This window comes from Hyperolius riggenbachi, chromosome 7, assembly GCF_040937935.1.
Source record: "Hyperolius riggenbachi isolate aHypRig1 chromosome 7, aHypRig1.pri, whole genome shotgun sequence".
NCBI classification, from domain to species: Eukaryota; Metazoa; Chordata; class Amphibia; order Anura; family Hyperoliidae; genus Hyperolius; species Hyperolius riggenbachi.
In genome coordinates, this window is record NC_090652.1 from 98,944,574 (window position 1) to 98,962,743 (window position 18,170).

General features: G+C 46.5%; 1 protein-coding gene across 3 annotated transcripts in view; it reads left to right on the forward strand.

The window, feature by feature from the left end:
• The window catches only part of EARS2 (glutamyl-tRNA synthetase 2, mitochondrial), a 41,159-nt gene extending 23,218 nt beyond the window's left edge, over window positions 1-17,941 (forward strand). For all 3 annotated transcript variants that reach the window (XM_068244436.1, XM_068244435.1, XM_068244434.1), the window contains exons 7-9: window positions 190-320; window positions 11,135-11,270; window positions 17,219-17,941. In XM_068244436.1, the coding sequence (XP_068100537.1) occupies window positions 190-320; window positions 11,135-11,270; window positions 17,219-17,302 (351 nt within the window). In that variant the 3' untranslated portion in view covers window positions 17,303-17,941. The remainder of the gene's footprint in view (window positions 1-189; window positions 321-11,134; window positions 11,271-17,218) is intronic.
• Window positions 17,942-18,170: the final 229 nt, after the last annotated feature.

Below are 18,170 nucleotides of genomic sequence, written 5' to 3' on the forward strand. Positions count from 1 at the left end.
TTTAAAAAAAAATGCTTTTGAAACATCCTTCATATGTAGTGTTTTCAACCCAGCTGAGTGGGGGAAGGTAGAGCGGTGTCCTTTCCTTCTATTGCCTTTTTCTACCCAGGCCTGGCTATGGTTTTAATGTGCTTATTTGCTCTCCATTCATGTGATCTACATTTCACTATATTACGTTTTCTATTTCAGGGCCACCTGTGCAAGCTCACAGATCTCCTGTCTCCGGATTACTCCTATCTGTGGATTCGGCCCTCTGTACACCGGGAAGAGCTGCATAAACTGACAAGCGAGGTGGCTGAGATTGGAAGTCTAGTTGTGCGGTATGAATTTTTTTTAGTACACAGGAGTTTATATAAAAGATAAATGTGCTATCAACGCATTTCAGGTTGCTGAACAACTGCAATTTTACAATTACTGCCGTTATACAATGCTGGAAGGAGACCGTAGACACCTGACTGAGGAAAAATGGTCTGTTGCAATTGCAATTTGCATCCAGATCTTTTTTCCCCCTCATGGACCAGAGCAGTTTTGACATTTTAGCTATGTCCCTATTTAATCAGCAATAACTTTATCCCTACTTAAGACACCTAAATGACATATATACAGTATATAGGATTTTTCCAGACAAACTAGGCTTTAATTGGATGGCATTTTTTCCCTTAAACTATTTTTTCTATGCATTTTAATGGGAAAAAGAGGAAACAATTGAAAAAAAACATTATTTCTCAGTTTCATCAACTCCAGTTTAAAAATAAAACCGTTCTACTATAGAGAAAAAACACAGATTTTGTTTGGCTACCTATTTCTACCGTTTATCACAAAACTTAGATTATGTTCCTGTTACAATTCATGGTTAGGATATTTGATGCTGAAATATTGCTACAGTGTGTATTTTTCACTATGAACATCTTAGTGGCTCAGGGAACATATATTCCCTTTCATCAATTAGTGCTGCAGCAGATGGTGCTAGAGGTGTGCACAGGAGCAATGCCCAATCATGCACAGCTGTGCTTCAGCTACATGACTTATATCTACATCCTCGTGGCTTAGATGAAGTCACAGAGGACGTAGATATACTTTAGTGGTGGATTAAGTTGTTAAATCCTTTCACTGGAATGACCTCACTCCTTTTATAGTAAGGAGAAGCTACCTCTTCTAGTTTTAAACATAGGGAGAGAAGTGCTGAGGGATTTTTTTAGGCATGTAATGGGATTGGGATCTTTTGACAAAAAAAAATGGTAGACTTGGTCAAATATCTTAAAAGGAAACCTGAGATGTGGTCTGTGGGCTCCCTTGCCGTCCTCCACGTCCGCTCCATTCTCCCATTATCACTTATGCTAATTTGGCCAGTCGCGTCTCCACATGTGCAGAAGAGCACGACTAGTCACATTAGCGGAGGTGATAACGGGAGAATGGAGCAGCCATGGAGGATGGCGAGGGAGCCCATGGACCACATGGGCCTGAAGGAAACCCCAGGCAAGTGTAAATGCTGCAGTACCTGCCATTTCAGGTACACTTTAAAGCTTGTGTTTTTGTTTTTTTGTGGGGTTTTTTTTATTACTCCTCTCATGCACTTAATGAACCAAAGATTAAATCAATTAAAGATTTTATACTTACCCGGGGCTTCTTCCAGCCCTATAAGCTCATCTGAGTCTCACGCTGGTCTGCCATTTAGCCGTGATCAGCCCCAGTAACAGCTCAGTCGTGTCCAGTTGGGGGGGGGGGGGGGGGGGGGAAGTTCGCCCGAGGTAAGTATCAAGTCTTTAATTGATTTGATCTCTGGTACACTTTAAGTACACCTGATGTGAGAGCTAAATGGAAGCTGATATTTAGTTTCAAAAGGTTTTTATTTGTGTTAAACACACAATGGAATACAATACATAGCTTTACTATGGCAGCTAGTAGCGCTCGCAGGGGCCATAGCCAGGGGCGTTTCTAGGGTCCTTGGAAGATCAGTGGCACCTGTGGGCACCAGGCGGGGCAAAAAATGGGCGTGGCCGTGCGGTGAGTGGGCGTGGCCATGGGTGGGGCCAAATGTACATGAACTTAGCAGCGGTGTAAGCTACGGATAACGGGCCTGCCCATCGAAATATTGGACGGAGCCCCCTGTCCTTTATTTCGATCATTTACAATCAGTATAGGCATAGATCAAAGATGTATACGCACATACAATTTTGATTGGTCAATCACTGACCCCCAATTTCCCACCCCCGTGCAGTAAGTGGGCCAACAGACAATGAATTTTATGAACAGAGCTAAAATTGGCTAATCAAAATTGTATGTGTGTACCAGGTTTTACAGCTAATACTGTACATACTGAAAGTAGCAGGGATCAGCATACAATACAGCTGGTTTACAATCAATAAAGGCACAGAGTAACACCTTACACTGTACACACTGGAGGTAAATCAGCACACAGTGCAAGCACTAGAGAACAGCGTATACTGTACATACTGTAGGCAGCAGAATTCAGCACACTGCAGCTAGCGTGCCAAAAATATGACGATCACGTTGTGCGGCGTGCTTATCGCGCCGCACCAAAAAATGGGTGGGCCATGGACCAGAATATAGGTGTGGTAACGGGTGGAGACAAATTTACATGAACCTAGCAATGGTGGGACATCAGATTAGGACAGTGGTGGCGAACCTTTTGGAGGCCGAGTGCCCAAACTGCAACCCAAAAGTCACTTACCGGTATCTATCGCAAAGTGGCAACAGCAATTTAAACTAAATACTGTACAAACGTTTTAACTCATACATGAACATTATGGAAAATCCAAGTTGAAAATAAACTGTGAAGATAAACAATTTCATCCATCCTACTCCTGAAAAATGTATTCAATTTTTTAGAACCTCCCAGTTTTATTTTCTGTTTTAAAACGCTAAAAAAGTAGGTTTAATGCTATTGTCTCATATGATAAGGATTCAGCTTTTCCCATAGTCTCGCAGTTGGCAATCATGTGACCCCCAACAAGACATATTCAGCAATCATGAGGCCCCCAACAAATCAGGAGGCCCCCAACAAGACAAATTCAGCAATCATGAGGCCCCCAACAAGACAAATTCAGCAATCATGAGGCCCCCAACAAATCATGAGGCCCCCAATAAGAAATTCAGCAATCATGAGGCCCCCAACAAATCATAAGGCTCCCAACAAGACACATTCAGCAGTCATGAGGCACATAAATAGACAGCATTTCACATAAATAGGCAGAATGCCCCCTTAATATGGTAGCCCCCCAAGTTAGGTAGTGAGTGACAGGGACCCCCAGGTTAGCTAGTGAGTGACAGGCGCCTCCAGTTAGGTAGTGAGTGACAGGGACCCCGATAGTGAGTGACAGGGAGCACCTTTAGGCAGTGAGTGAGTGACAGGAAGCCCCTTTAGGCAGTGAGTGAGTGCCAGGGAGCCCCTTTAGGCAGTGAGTGAGTGACAGGAAGCCCCTTTAGGCAGTGAGTGAGTGACAGGGAGCCCCTTTAGGGAGTGAGTGACAGGGAGCCCCTTTAGGCAGTGAGTGAGTGACAGGGAGCCCCTTTAGGGAGTGAGTGACAGGGAGCCCCTTTAGTGAGTGAGTGACAGGGAGCCCCTTTAGTGAGTGAGTGACAGGGAGGCCCTTTAGGGAGTGAGTGAGTGCCAGGGAGCCCCTTTAGGAAGTGAGTGAGTGCCAGGGAGCCCCTTTAGGAAGTGAGTGAGTGCCAGGGAGCCCCTTTAGTGAGTGAGTGCGTGCCAGGGAGCCCCTTTAGGAAGTGAGTGAGTGACAGGGAGGCCCTTTAGGGAGTGAGTGACAGGGAGCCCCTTTTATGGAGTGATTGAGTGACAGGGAGGCCCTTTAGGGAGTGAGTGAGTGCCAGGGAGCCCCTTTAGGAAGTGAGTGAGTGCCAGGGGGCCCCTTTAGGGAGTGAGTGACAGGGAGCCCCTTTAGGGAGTGAGTGCGTGCCAGGGAGCCCCTTTAGGGAGTGGGTGCGTGACAGGGAGCCCCTTTAGGGAGTAAGTGACAGGGAGCCCCTTTAGGGAGTGAGTGCGTGCCAGGGAGCCCCTTTAGGGAGTGAGTGAGTGAGTGCCAGGGAGCCCCTTTAGGGAGTGAGTGCCAGGGAGCCCCTTTAGGGAGTGAGTGAGTGCCAGGGGAGCCCCTTTAGGGAGTGAGTGAGTGACAGGTAGCCCCTTTAGGGAGTGAGTGAGTGACAGGGAGCCCCTTTAGGCAGTGAGTGAGTGACAGGGAGCCCCTTTAGGGAGTGAGTGAGTGACAGGGAGCCCCTTTAGGGAGTGAGTGAGTGACAGGGAGCCCCTTTAGGCAGTGAGTGAGTGACAGGGAGCCCCTTTAGGGAGTGAGTGCGTGCCAGGGAGCCCCTTTAGGGAGTGGGTGCGTGCCAGGGAGCCCCTTTAGGGAGTGGGTGCATGCCAGGGAGCCCCTTTAGGGAGTGAGTGAGTGACAGGGAGCCCCTTTAGGGAGTGAGTGAGTGACAGGGAGCCCCTTTAGGGAGTGAGTGCGTGCCAGGGAGCCCCTTTAGGGAGTGGGTGCGTGCCAGGGAGCCCCTTTAGGGAGTGAGTGAGTGCCAGGGAGCCCCTTTAGGGAGTGAGTGAGTGCCAGGGAGCCCCTTTAGGGAGTGAGTGCGTGCCAGGGAGCCCCTTTAGGGAGTGAGTGAGTGAGTGCCAGGGAGCCCCTTTAGGGAGTGAGTGAGTGCCAGGGGAGCCCCTTTAGGGAGTGAGTGAGTGACAGGGAGCCCCTTTAGGGAGTGAGTGAGTGAGTGACAGGTAGCCCCTTTAGGGAGTGAGTGAGTGCCAGGGAGCCCCTTTAGGGAGTGAGTGAGTGCCAGGGAGCCCCTTTAGGGAGTGAGTGAGTGCCAGGGAGCCCCTTTAGGGAGTGAGTGCGTGCCAGGGAGCCCCTTTAGGGAGTGAGTGCGTGCCAGGGAGCCCCTTTAGGGAGTGAGTGAGTGCCAGGGGAGCCCCTTTAGGGAGTGAGTGAGTGACAGGGAGCCCCTTTAGGGAGTGAGTGAGTGACAGGTAGCCCCTTTAGGGAGTGAGTGAGTGACAGGGAGCCCCTTTAGGCAGTGAGTGAGTGACAGGGAGCCCCTTTAGGGAGTGAGTGCGTGCCAGGGAGCCCCTTTAGGGAGTGAGTGCGTGCCAGGGAGCCCCTTTAGGGAGTGAGTGAGTGAGTGACAGGGAGGCCCCCCCTCTAGCCGCCGCCGCCGCTCCCCCCCTACCTCTCAGCAGACCTCAGGATCAGCGGCGACCCGACCAGATGTACGAGCGAGCGCTGGACGCACCCGCTCGATATGCGGAAGTGATGTCACTTCCGCATATCAGTGCGGGCGCTGGGTCCTAGCGCCCGCACGATTGGTCGCCGGCTCGCCGCCTGATCCTGAGGTCTGAGACTGTCAGTGACGCGGCGGCTGGAGGGAGCCGCTGAGTCTTGACAGAGGGGGCGGCCGGGCGGAGATCCGTGGCACCCCAGGAAAGATTGGGGGCACGTGCCCCCCTAAAACAGGGCTAGCGACGCCCCTGGCCATAGCAAATTATAGTTTTTATAGTGGCATTTTTACACTGTAGAAAAAGCATCACAAAATTAGAGAAAAAAAATCAAACGTCAAACTGAGCTGTCTTGGCCCTCAAAAGCCTTAACAAATCATGAACTAATAGCAAGGTAAATGTGATTGCAATAAAGGTCGTAAGCCCAAGTTTTTGAGTTTTAATGACAAGACAAGACAAGACAAATAACATTTATATTGCGCTTTTCTCCTTGCGGACTCAAAGCGCCAGAGCAGAGCAGCAGCCACTAGGGCGCGCTCTATTGGCAGTAGCAGTGTAAGGGAGACTTGCCAAAGGTCTCCTACTGAATTAGTGCTGGCTTACTGAACAGGCAGAGCCGAGATTCGAACCCTGGTCTCCTGTGTCAGAGGCAGAGCCCTTAACCATTACACCATCAGCCAACTAATGACCAGTGTGACCCTATATTATGAAAGGAATCCAATCTGTCACTTGCTTTAGCTAGGACAAATTCAGATACTATAGTGTTTGTAACAAAGTCAAACATGTCTTTAGAAGAAAAATATGACGACTTCCAGTGCTTCGCTATGTGACATCTGTCTATAGCAGCCACCAGTTGAACAAATTTATGGGCATGGTTGGAGATTTTCCTCTAACCTGTTTCCCAGTAGATAAAGGGTGTGATCAAAGGGGAACGTATATGGGATAGTGGCCCCTAGATGTGAATGAATTGCAAGCCAAAATGTATGTGCTTCAGTGCACACCCACCAAATGTGCCAGATATTTCCAACATGATTACACCCTCGGGAACATAAAGCAGAGTTGGCTGGATTTTTCTGGTGCATTCTCAAGGGAGTCATGTAAGTACGGTGCAACAGAGGGAAGAAAAGTCTCCAACATAGAATAATACAGGCTCTCCCTTGTAAGGGGGGAGCAACAATGAGCCACCTAGCGACTATTAAGCTAATGTCCAAATCCGCTTCCCACCCCAATATAAACCTGGGTTTTGTTTCAAACTCAAGGCTGATGTATTTATTACCCTTTAAACAATGTAAATTGCTTGGCTATAATGATGATAATTTTTAATATATGAAATGATTGAAAATGATTAATTTTTAGATATATAGCTTTTTTTTTTTTTTTATAACATTACATAATGCTGTCCTATTTGCAAAGAACAAGCCACACTCTGTATTTTAAACTATAACACAAGCAGATCTAATGACCCTTTCAACTTCCCTGCAGTGATAATGTTAGCTAAATCTGACTGTTTCTTTGATGTATAAATGCTCCAGAAAGCAGCCACAGTGGGAGCTCAGCGGAGGTGATAACGGAAGAATGGAGCAGCCATTGATAACTCTTTTGCATAGATAACTGAAGTTTCTTAAAGCGGATCCGAGATGAAAAACTAACTATAACAAGTAACTTGTCTATATATCTTATCTAAAGTTTAGATAGTTTACACAGCAAATCTAGCTGCAAACAGCTTCAAACGTTTATGATTATTTATTCCTGTGATACAATGACAGCAGCCATGTTCTGTTTGTCACATTACACATAGGCAAGCTGATCTGTATCTCCAGCCATCAGCCTGTAAAAACTTCACTCTCCTCTCCTACTCCCTTCTGCCTCTGAAATCTTTGGCTAGTAACCTCCTCCTGCCCAGGCTGAGCTCCCATAAGCCCTTGCTACTTAGGCTTAGAGTGCCATTTGGCTTGTGGAATGCCCTATAAACTATATGAAAGGAACGCAATTATGCAATGAATAAAAGTTTATCTCAGATCCACTTTTAACACCTGGTACACACAAAGAGATTTTCTGGCAGATTTACTGCAAGATCGATTATTTCCAACATGTCCAATATGATTTCTGATCGATTTTTCCACAGAAGTGAACAGAAAATCGATTGGAAATCAGATCGAACATGTTGGAAATAATCGATCTGGCAGTAAATCCCTCATTGTGTATACCAGACTCACGGTACTGGAAACAATATCAGCGCTGCTAATATTTTATTTCTTAGCTGCACTACACATACAAATTATTATACCATACGTTTATTTTCACATTAAAGGGAACATGAAGCGAGTAAAATTATTTAAAATAAACACATGACGTAGCTGCAAATGAATATAACATACTAACCTCACTGTCAGTTCCTCTCAGAAGCCCACTATTTTCTTCTTACAGTGATCCCTTCCAGTTCTGACAATATTTTGTCAGAACTGAAATACACCAGTTGCTGTCAGTTATATAGCAGCTGCTGTCAGTTACAACTGAATGTGCAAGGTAATGTCCATGTTTCCTTATGGCTTAAGTGGGAGATATTACAGTGTAAGGCCTGGTTCACATTAGCGTTCGCTGTCCGGATTCGCCTGATCGGATCTGGACCGTATACTGTACAAACGGAACGTACATTCCGCATAGCAATGCAAAGTCTATGCGGACGTTCACATGCGTCCATTCCGTACAGAACGGAGCCGGATCAGATCCGGACACTTTTCCAACATGCTCTATTTTTCGGATCCGGATCATCCAGCCCACGCACCCGGACCGGAGCCTGACTGTACCATCCGGAAATAGAAACCAATGGGAAACGGAAAGCACGGAACACACTGGCCATAAAAAAAAACTGACGTTCTACCCCACTTCCTATGCGGTTTCTAGCGGCCATTTTGGATGGGGACACATGGGCCCAGCGGAGGACCTGATTCTACAGATGCACCTTCTGCTGACCTCCCAGACCCCAACAAGTAAAATAGTTTATTTATCTCTTTTACCAAACGGATCCGGATCGCAGCCTTATACATACCTGATACCGGATCCGGTCATCCGGTCCGTTTGGCACAGAAACGCAAGTGTGAACGGGGCATAAGTGTGCTGACCAGGCTGTTAGGGGGTAATGGCCATTTTTAAAATGGAGGACGGAGAATTCCTTTGATCACAGTGGACAAACAGGACACAGGAGAGGAGAAAGAGATTGAGGAGTAGACTACACAGGAGGTAAGTATGACCTGTGTATGGTTATTTTGACTTTTTATTTTCAGTTCAGGTTCTCTTTAAGTGATGTAATGGGGCGGGGGGGATACAGCACAAGTTAGGTTTTAGAAGCAGCAGCATGGAGACCGTGAGATGGGACCCAAAGTGGTGAAGAGGATCATGGCTTGCTGTTTATAATGCAGGTAGTGAAGAAATAAATACATGTGGTGTATTGTCAAAAATGATATGTAACTGGTTTGAAAGTCTCTGCTCTGGCTGCACATTATTTCTCCTGTATGTTTTCTTTTTTAACCTGCTTGTGTTATGGTGAGAGAAATGTATAGTATTCCCTAATGTGCTTACCACACAAAAAGATTCATTAGTATTCCATTTGAAATCCATGCACTGTCCTGGACAGTGTGTTTCACACACGTCACATAATCACAGCAGTGGTGCATTGTGGGACACCTCAGACGTACACTCCAACCTGAAGGATCGCAGCACTGGTGCATTGTGAGACACCTCAGATGTACACTCCAACCTGAAGGATCGCAGCAGTGGTGCATTGTGGGACACCTCAGATGTACACTCCAACCTGAAGGATCGCAGCAGTGGTGCACTGTGGGACACCTCAGACGTACACTCCAACCTGAAGGATCGCAGCAGTGGTGCACTGTGGGACACCTCAGATGTACACTCCAACCTGAAGGATCGCAGCAGTGGTGCACTGTGGGACACCTCAGATGTACACTCCAACCTGAAGGATCGCAGCAGTGGTGCACTGTGGGACACCTCAGATGTACACTCCTACCTGAAGGATCGCAGCAGTGGTACATTGTGGGACACCTCATATGTACACTCCAACCTGAAGGATCGCAGTGGTGCATTGTGGGACACCTTAGATGTACACTCCCACCTGAAGGATCGCAGCAGTGGTGCACTGTGGGACACCTCAGATGTTCACTCCAACCTGAAGGATCGCAGTGGTGCATTGTGGGACACCTCAGATGTACACTCCAACCTGAAGGATCGCAGCAGTGGTGCACTGTGGGACACCTCAGATGTTCACTCCAACCTGAAGGATCGCAGCAGTGGTGCAATGTGGGACACCTGAGATGTACACTCCAACCTGAAGGATTGCAGCAGTGGTGCATTGTGGGACACCTCATATGCACACACCAACCTGAAGAATCACAAGTACCTTGTGTTTTGCATAGCATTTTAGTAATAGGGCTTTTTCTTGTTGGGTAATCTAACTCTGGGTGTTTCACATCCTACCCCATAGAGCCACATTAATCCATGAAGCACTGGTGAGGACTAACCAGTCCGAAACCGTCTGTATGCATTGGATTATTGTGGCTCTGTGCAGTTAACAAGCTGACACATCATTGCATTACAGTGGTTCTGGATTTGTGCTCAGCTTACAGGGACAACAAAGGATGATTTACATATTCAGTGGTGATGCATTGTGGGACACCTCGTGTGCTCACTACAACCTGAAAAATTGCACGTACCTTCTGTTTTAAAGCAGGCTTGTCACCATAAAAATCAAATTTCAACAGCAACTGTTCTGAGTGTACTAAGTGATAAAGATGCTAATCCTGCATTCAAAGCTTTAAAAACCTTTTCTGCTGTTATGATTTGGAGTTATCACATACTTTAGGAGCACTGGCCCTTTAGTAGTCAGTGCCAAAAAGTTGCATGCTGGGGGTTATTTTTATCTATAATATATTCCTCCTCTTCCATTTATTTCCCTTTCTGGCTGCCTATCTGAAACAAGATCCCCTGCTCACTTGTGTTTACAAGCAAGGCTGAGATGACTCAGCGATTGGAGGAGAAAAGAAAAAACATGGTTCCCACCAGGAACAGAATTCTCTTCATTCATTATATAACATTCACTGAAATCAAAACGTGGACAGTACAATACATGTTATGTAAGTAGATCAAGTATTTATCTACTTATATATGTTTTTTTTCCCCCTGGCATTGTATGGCTGATCCTACTGCTTTAAAGAACAAGTGACACCCATGCTAACCTAGAAATAAAAAACACATATATAAGTAGATAAACACTACCTCTACTCGCATAACAGATGTATTGTGCTATCCACGAAATGATTCTTGTGAATTTTACAAAGGAAAAGCAGAAAATCCTATTCTAGGCAGCGGCTATCTTGCCAAGCTAATGCTGACATCATATCCTTCCTGACTCTAGTTTTCCCCCCTCCCTTCTCTTGCTCATTGTGTATTCATTAGCTGCCCTCCTCCCAGAGCCTTTTTTTTATTTACCAAACACACAAGAGGAGAAACTCGCTCCCTTTTTTTTATTTACACATCCAATCACTGAGTCACCTCAGCCTTGCTTGTAAACACAAGTCATCAGCTAGGCAGGGAAATAAATGGAAGAGGAGGAATATATTATAGATAAAAAGAACTCCCAGCATTCAACTTTTTGGCACTAGGGCCAGTGCTCCTATAGTATGTAATAACTCCAAACCATAACAGAAGAAAAAAGTTTTGAATGCAGGATTAGCATCTTTATCACTTAATACACTCAGACCAGTTGCTGTTGAAATTTGATTTTTATGGTGACAATACCGCTTTAAGAAGGCACATTTCTGCTTTACAGTGCATTGCTGAAATGATCTCTCACTTGCTTTGTTCTGTTCCCAGGCTTTTACAGGACAGCCACAATGAAATAAGTGCAGAAATGCTGAATAAGGAGCTCAGAAATCATCTACAGCAGCTGAAAGACACAAAGTACAGCGTTTCAATGAAGCTTCTTCGAAAGATTATAAGTGGCCTGGAGGTACTTATGATAATATTCATAATGAGGAGGAAAGAAAAAAAAGGGAAAGGGTCGTTGTACAACTACCTTTACTATTCGCTAATAAAGTCACTTAAGGTGTATCAGAGATCAACTTCTATCAAAAATCGATACTTACCTAGGGCTTACTTCCTCCCACCCCATAAACACGTGCGAGTCCCACGCTATCTGCCGTTCCGCCACAGTCAGCCCCGGTATATTGCTCAGTCACGTCCAGTCTGGGTCTTATGCGCAGTAGACCCGGACTGACGTCACCGAGCAAGTTACCGGGGCTGATTGCGGCTAGACTGCAGACTGCAGGAAGACGTCGTGGGACTCGTGCGTGTTTATGGGGCAGGAGGAAGCCCTGGGTAAGTATCGATTTTGCCAGAAGTTGATCTCTGGTTTCCTTTAAGCTTCCAAAATTGCTTGAGCAGGTACAGAAGCTGAAATGCGCCCTGCATGTATTTAGAGAGTTTAGCCTGTCTCATTCCCCCTCATTTGGGTCTAGTGACAAGTTGTAATTTGATCTCTCCCCGTGTCACCTGATGGCTACAGCAAATAAGGCAGTTAAGCTAATTTGAAAGCACAGGATGTTAACAATATGTCTGCTTCCATGACAGCAGGAAGTAGAAACAGTGCAGAATTATTTGTGGATTTGTATCAGCTGTAACAAATATTTTTTTCCCCTTAAAGGGTATTATGCTGTTGCGTATCTTTTAGAGTAGAGCGGAAGTTCTGAGTTCAGGTCTGCTTTACGGTAACCTAAAGTGAGAGGAGTACAGAAGCTGCCATCTTGATTCTCTAATAAACAGTGCCCACTTGCCTGACTTCTGTGCTTATGCTCTGCCTCTAATATTTTAAAGCCTGGTACACACTTACAACTTTGACTGGCCAATCTTATCACTTCCACATAGTATTCAAAATCAGTTGGCCCTCATACTATGAACAGATTGAGTTGGTAAGCTTTCATACTACATGGAGGTGGCGAAATTGGATATTTGTCTAAAATAAAAAGTATATTGAGCGCTCACAGCAATAATAGACACACTCAGGTGCCAATGCAGAAAAGTTCACACCTCTATGTGCTAATAAGTACACTCGGATGCCAATGAGGTAAAGCTCGCACCTCTATGTGCTAATCAGTACCAGTCCTCTTAAAGTGGACCCAAATTAAAAATACTGTATTTTTCGGAATATAAGACGCACTTTTTCTCCCCCAAAAGAGGGGGTGGGAAAAATCAGTGCGTCTTATATTCCAAAGAATAAAAAAAATTGCCCAAAAATGTCACCTGCGTGACTGGTCGATCTTGGCGGAAGCAGCGTTGGCAGCCTGTCAGCTTGCAGAGCTGCATGATGCGATCAGCATCGGGCACTGAGGGCAGCCAGTGTGACTGCTGCGTGTGTGGTCCACACTTTCCCCGCAAAGTAGGCAGCGGTGGCGGTAGCAGTAGTGAACATACTTCACCTCAACCTTGGAACCCACGGTGATCAGCAGCTGTTCCGGTATCCTTTGTGTCCCTGGCGTCCGCTCCCCCCCCAAAGTAACTACCGGTAAGTGGTGGCAGCAGCTGCGGGCATCCCTCACCTCATCCTCGGAGCCCGCGAGATCAGCCGCACGTCTCTCTCTCTCTCTTTCCCTCAAGTGCCGGTACTTCCTGGTCGCGTCATTACAGATGCAACCAATGACGCGACCGGCACTTGAGGGAAAGAGAGAGAGAGACGTGCGGCTGATCTCGCGGGCTCCGACGATGAGGTGAGGGATGCCCGCAGCTGCTGCCACCACTTACCGGTAGTCACTTTGCGGGGGGAGCGGACGCCAGGGACACAAAGGATACCAGAACAGCTGCTGATAACCACGGGCATCAGGTCAGGTACGTGATAACAACTGTGCCCGGGGAAAGCCACAAAAGGGGACTTGAGGAGGCCACAAGGGGAGACTGGAGGGGAACACCAAGGGGGATGGGGTAGGCCAAAAAAGGGACACGGGCAGGACACAAGAGGCGGACACAATAGCAACAGGAGGAAGCCACAAAGGGGGCAGGATGAGGCCACAATGGGGGCAGGATGAGACCACAAGGGTAAACAGAGGAGTATACAAGGGGGACTTGAGGAGGCCACAAGGCTAAACAGGAGGTGGACACCAAGGGGGGCAGGGGTGGGCCAGAAGGGGGCAAAGAAGGAGGACACAATGGTGAAAGGAGGAGGCCACAGGGGGGGGGGGGGGCAAGAGGAGGCCACAAGGGGGGGGGGCAGGAGGTGCACAGCAAGGGGGACTGGAGAAGGATGCCCATGGGGACAAAATAATTGGGGGGAGAACATCTGCAAGACACCCTTGGACTATAGATGCACCAGGTTTAGTATTTTTTTTTTTCCCCTGCTTTTTGCCCTCTAAACCTAGGTGCGTCTTATAGTCCAGAGCGTCTTATATTCCGAAAAATACGGTACAAGATTTCAGAAATAAAATCTATTTTCTAAATTATAATAATAAACAACAGCCTTTTTTCAGCTGCATGATGACAAATATAAAATATTTTACATTTATTGGAGGAACCCCTCCCTTACTTTTATATTGCCGGGACAGAATCCTGCAGACTGGTGGAGTAGGAGGTGTCTGGCGAATGAGGAATTGCTAATGGGTGCCACCTGTATAACCCTAGTTATAAAAAGAGAAAAGCATGCACTGAAATGCTCATAGGCTTCAAGGAGTGTTTATTTATCTTTGTATGTGTCAGAGTGGTGCAACTAAATATTTTGAATTAAAAACATTTTTGGTTTGGGTCCGCTTTAATTGCACTATTCCATAGAGTTGCTTAAACCAATTCACAGTCCACAAGTCAATAGATCTTATAGCGGTGCTGTAGGGAGTACATTTGAAATTGGCGCCGGTAGACTTGGGCGCAGGATACAGCTTAAATGGCTGATCCTGCTTCTGCACAAGTCCGGGCCGATTTAATTACTATTCCCCCTCCAGGCCGCCATGGATAGTGGGGGAATGAAATAATTCTGCTTCCAGCCATTGCTGGTGGCCGAATTATGTTTTTAAGCAACCTCGGCTCCGTCTTCTGACGGAGCCGACGTTACTCACTGAGCGCTGCAATAGGAGTGATTCCCATTGTAGACTATGGAGGCGCCGGCTGCGCCAAAATCTAGCAGCGCTGAAAAGCACTGCTCCGTGCTTTAGGGTATGCCAGGTTACTCTGGTTAAAGTCCAAACAGAAAGAATCTCTGCGTTCTCCCTTCTCCCACAGTAATCCTCAATCACTAAAAGCAGAATGCAGAACCCCTTGCGGGTACAGACTCACCAGATCCGATCCAAGGGTCTAAACGACCAAGTCTCGCATCCAGGGGTGAGCCCCCCCCCCATCACCTCTCTGGCTCTCAGGTGTCGTCTGGCGTCTGCTTCCTTTCAATATCGCCTTTCCTCTGGTTAGTTTAATCGATGGGGGTATATAAAAAACAAAGAGGAGCCGCCTCTAATTGTGCATTACTTTGTTTATTTTAAAAATCATCTTAAAAACAGATTAGCAGCAAGAGAGGCTGTGCGGCTATAAGGATACGGTGATATGGCAAGCATGAGGACTTAGCTCCCGGGTGGCCACCTCTAACCATCCACTACCACTCTCCACGCCGCCGCTGCATAGATTAAAATCATTGCGCCGGATGCGAGACTTGGTCATTTAGACCCTTGGATCTGGTGAGTCTGTACCCACAAGGGGTTCTGCATTCTGCTTTTAGTGATTGATGATAACTGTGGGAGAAGGGAGAGCGCTAAATTGGATATTTGAATGAACCCTTAAGCCTGGTACACACTTTCAATTGTGATTGGTCAATCACTGCCCAACTTTACCACCTTCATGTAGTATGAGGGTCAACAGGTATTGAATACAGACTGTGTAGGTAAACCCTCATACTATATGGAGGTGGTAAAATTGGTTCAATGATTGGCCAATCATACTTGAAAGTGTGTAGCAGGCTTAAAGGTGCCCACTAACGATACAATCTTTTTCTGTCCAATCTTACCAAATCTATGTAGTAAAAGGGTAAACTTTGAATTGATAATTTCAGTAGTCCCTCATATTACATAGAAATGGTAATATTGGACAGAAAAGATTGTATCATTAGTAGGCACCTTTAGTCACATTGGCCCAGAGTGAGCATGCAGATCAGATGCTGTGACTCCACTGGCTGCATGCTTGCTGCAGGTGTGTGACTCAAAACCAACTTGAGCCTCAAGCTCAGCATGACAGCCGGGCAACTGGCATTGTTTATAGGGGAATAAAGATGGCAGCCTTCACATGTATCTACTGTAATTAGGAGTGCTTGAAATCCATTTTGTTTCCTAAAATTTACTTACAAGTTTGTTTTTTAAAAACACACGATTGGTTCGCACGATGGCCAGGGGCCCCGGACCTCTCTCACTGGCCGGGGCCCCAAGGCCAATGCGCGATACCTGGAGGGGAGTGCAGGTGGGCCTGGACCTCTCACACCCAGGCTCTGGACCTCTCACATCCAGAAAACCCACCAACACTGCCTCCATACTGAATGCTAAATTCGACACACACAAGCAATAGAACCCAGCAATACATGCATGCAGCTACATTTAAGTCGTCAGCAGGTGCTCGTCAGCCAATCAGGATGCACTGTCATACACCCTTTACCTGCCATACCACATCTAGCAGCCATTGGCATTCAGGTGGGAGGCTTCAGTTGGACGCAAATCGCAAGATTGCGTCGCTAGCAGGACCGCCCCGTGCAGGCATTCCTCCCACAGGGGTCCCTCCCTAACCGCTCACCTGTCTGCCATGTCCTAGAGCTGAAAAAAAGACAGGTGAGCCGTTAGGGAGGGACCCCTGTGGGAGGAATGCCTGCACGGGGCGGTCCTGCTAGCGACGCAATCTTGCGATTTGCGTCCAACTGAAGCCTCCCACCTGAATGCTAATGGCTGCTAGATGTGGTATGGCAGGTAAAGGGTGTATGACAGTGCATCCTGATTGGCTGACGAGCACCTGCTGATGACTTAAATGTAGCTGCATGCATGTATTGCTGGGTTCTATTGCTTGTGTGTGTCGAAGTTTGTTTTTTAAAAAGAATCTGTAAGAAAAAAAGAGCCCCTGGGGGGTACTTACCTCGGGAGTGGGAAGCCTCTGAATCCTAATGAAGTTTCCCCCATCCTATGTAGTCCCGATCCAGCGCTGGCTACCCCGAAAATCCACTGAGATGCGCTCAGGTGCAGCAGGGCCTGCAGCACACGGCGATATTCACCTTTGGGATCCGGCGCAAACGCAGTAACACCTGCCCCCTCAGGCTCCGCCGTAAATAGCTGAGCCAGATCGGGTCTGCTCTACTGCACAGGTGCAAGACTCCTATGGGGTACAGCGCATCCAATCAGGCTTGGCTATTTCTGTGCCTACCCTGCATCCCAAAGGTAAATATTGCCTTCTGCTGCTGTCCAGGGTTCCAGCAGCACAGGAGGAAGCGGGGAAGCCTAATTACCATCCAGAGGCCCCCCTCCAGAGGTAAGTACCTCCTGGGGGCTCTTTTTTTTTTTTTTTTTTTCTTACAGGTTATCTTTGATTAATTGTACAGTTTGAGTACCATGCAGCACACCCTACATCTTGATCCTTTGAACTGCTAGTACTTCCCAGTCTTCACAACTCTATCATCCTGTGTCCCTCCAGTCAGGTGCAGACTGACTTTTTGTATTATATTAGTAGAAAGCACAGTCCTGTCACCTTTCCAAGATGGCTGCTCCCATGCAGATGCTGTTACAGCTTGAAAGACCGGGAATGTGTGAGAAATGTACAGAAGGATGCTAGATAACTGCGCATTGCTGCACTAATTGCAGGTTCTGCTTGAAATGTAACATCATTTAGGGAGTAAGGTCGAAATATCAATAATTTGCAAAATTGTATTTTTTTTACACTAAAAAGAATTAATGTTTTCTGCAGAGTGGCCCCAGTGTAGCCGAGATGCTGCTGTCCCTGGGACCCCAGGAATCTATTGCACGGATACAGAATGCTCTGTCTAGCTGAAGACTGGACGTGTGGATGGACTTTATTCTAAGGGCTGGTGCAAACAAGAGCGGTTCTGAAGCATTTTCTTAAACGCTTGCAGGGGGGAAACTACTTGGCTAATGAAAGGGAATGGGATGGTGCACAACAGAGCGGCTCGTTTTTTCCACAAATGCAAACTTGGGGGCCGCAGCATTTTTTATATTTCTGAGGCGTTTCTGCCTCAATGTTAAAGTATAGGAAAGTGGAAAACTGCTCTGAAAAACTCTAGATCAGAGCGGTTTTCCTGGCGTTTTTGCTACAGCAGCTGTTCAGTAACAGCTTTTACTGTAACAATATTTGTAATCTGCTAGACAAAAACGCTCAAAAAAAATGGTAGGCATGTTTAGAAAACCTCTCTAAACATGCCTAGAATCGCTCTGAAAATCTGCTTCAAAAATCTCTAGCGTTTTGCAGATCTGCTAGAGGTTTTTGGTGTGCGCTGGGCCTTAGTGCCATTGAAATATCTGCTGAGACTTGTGCAGCACGCAGATATATCTGATGTTATTACCCTGTATCGTACATATTGTACCATTATTATAATAAATCATGACTTATTTCCATTTATAGTCTAATTTAAAATACAGAAGAAACTTTTTATAAAATGTTTAAAAATGCAAATTGGTGTTTTGTTTGTATTTTGTTTGACCATTTTTCTGAGTACAGTGGAATGCCACAGAAGGTAGACATGATGAGGAACCCCTTCTATTCCAGTGTACCTTGGTTGGAAGGCCTGCTTAGGGGTCTGTAGGTGATCTGAAACAGCTCATAGGCCCACATTCAATTAACTTAACTTCTCTTAATTTTTCTCCCAGGAGATATTTCCACACCTCATTAATAAGATACCTTT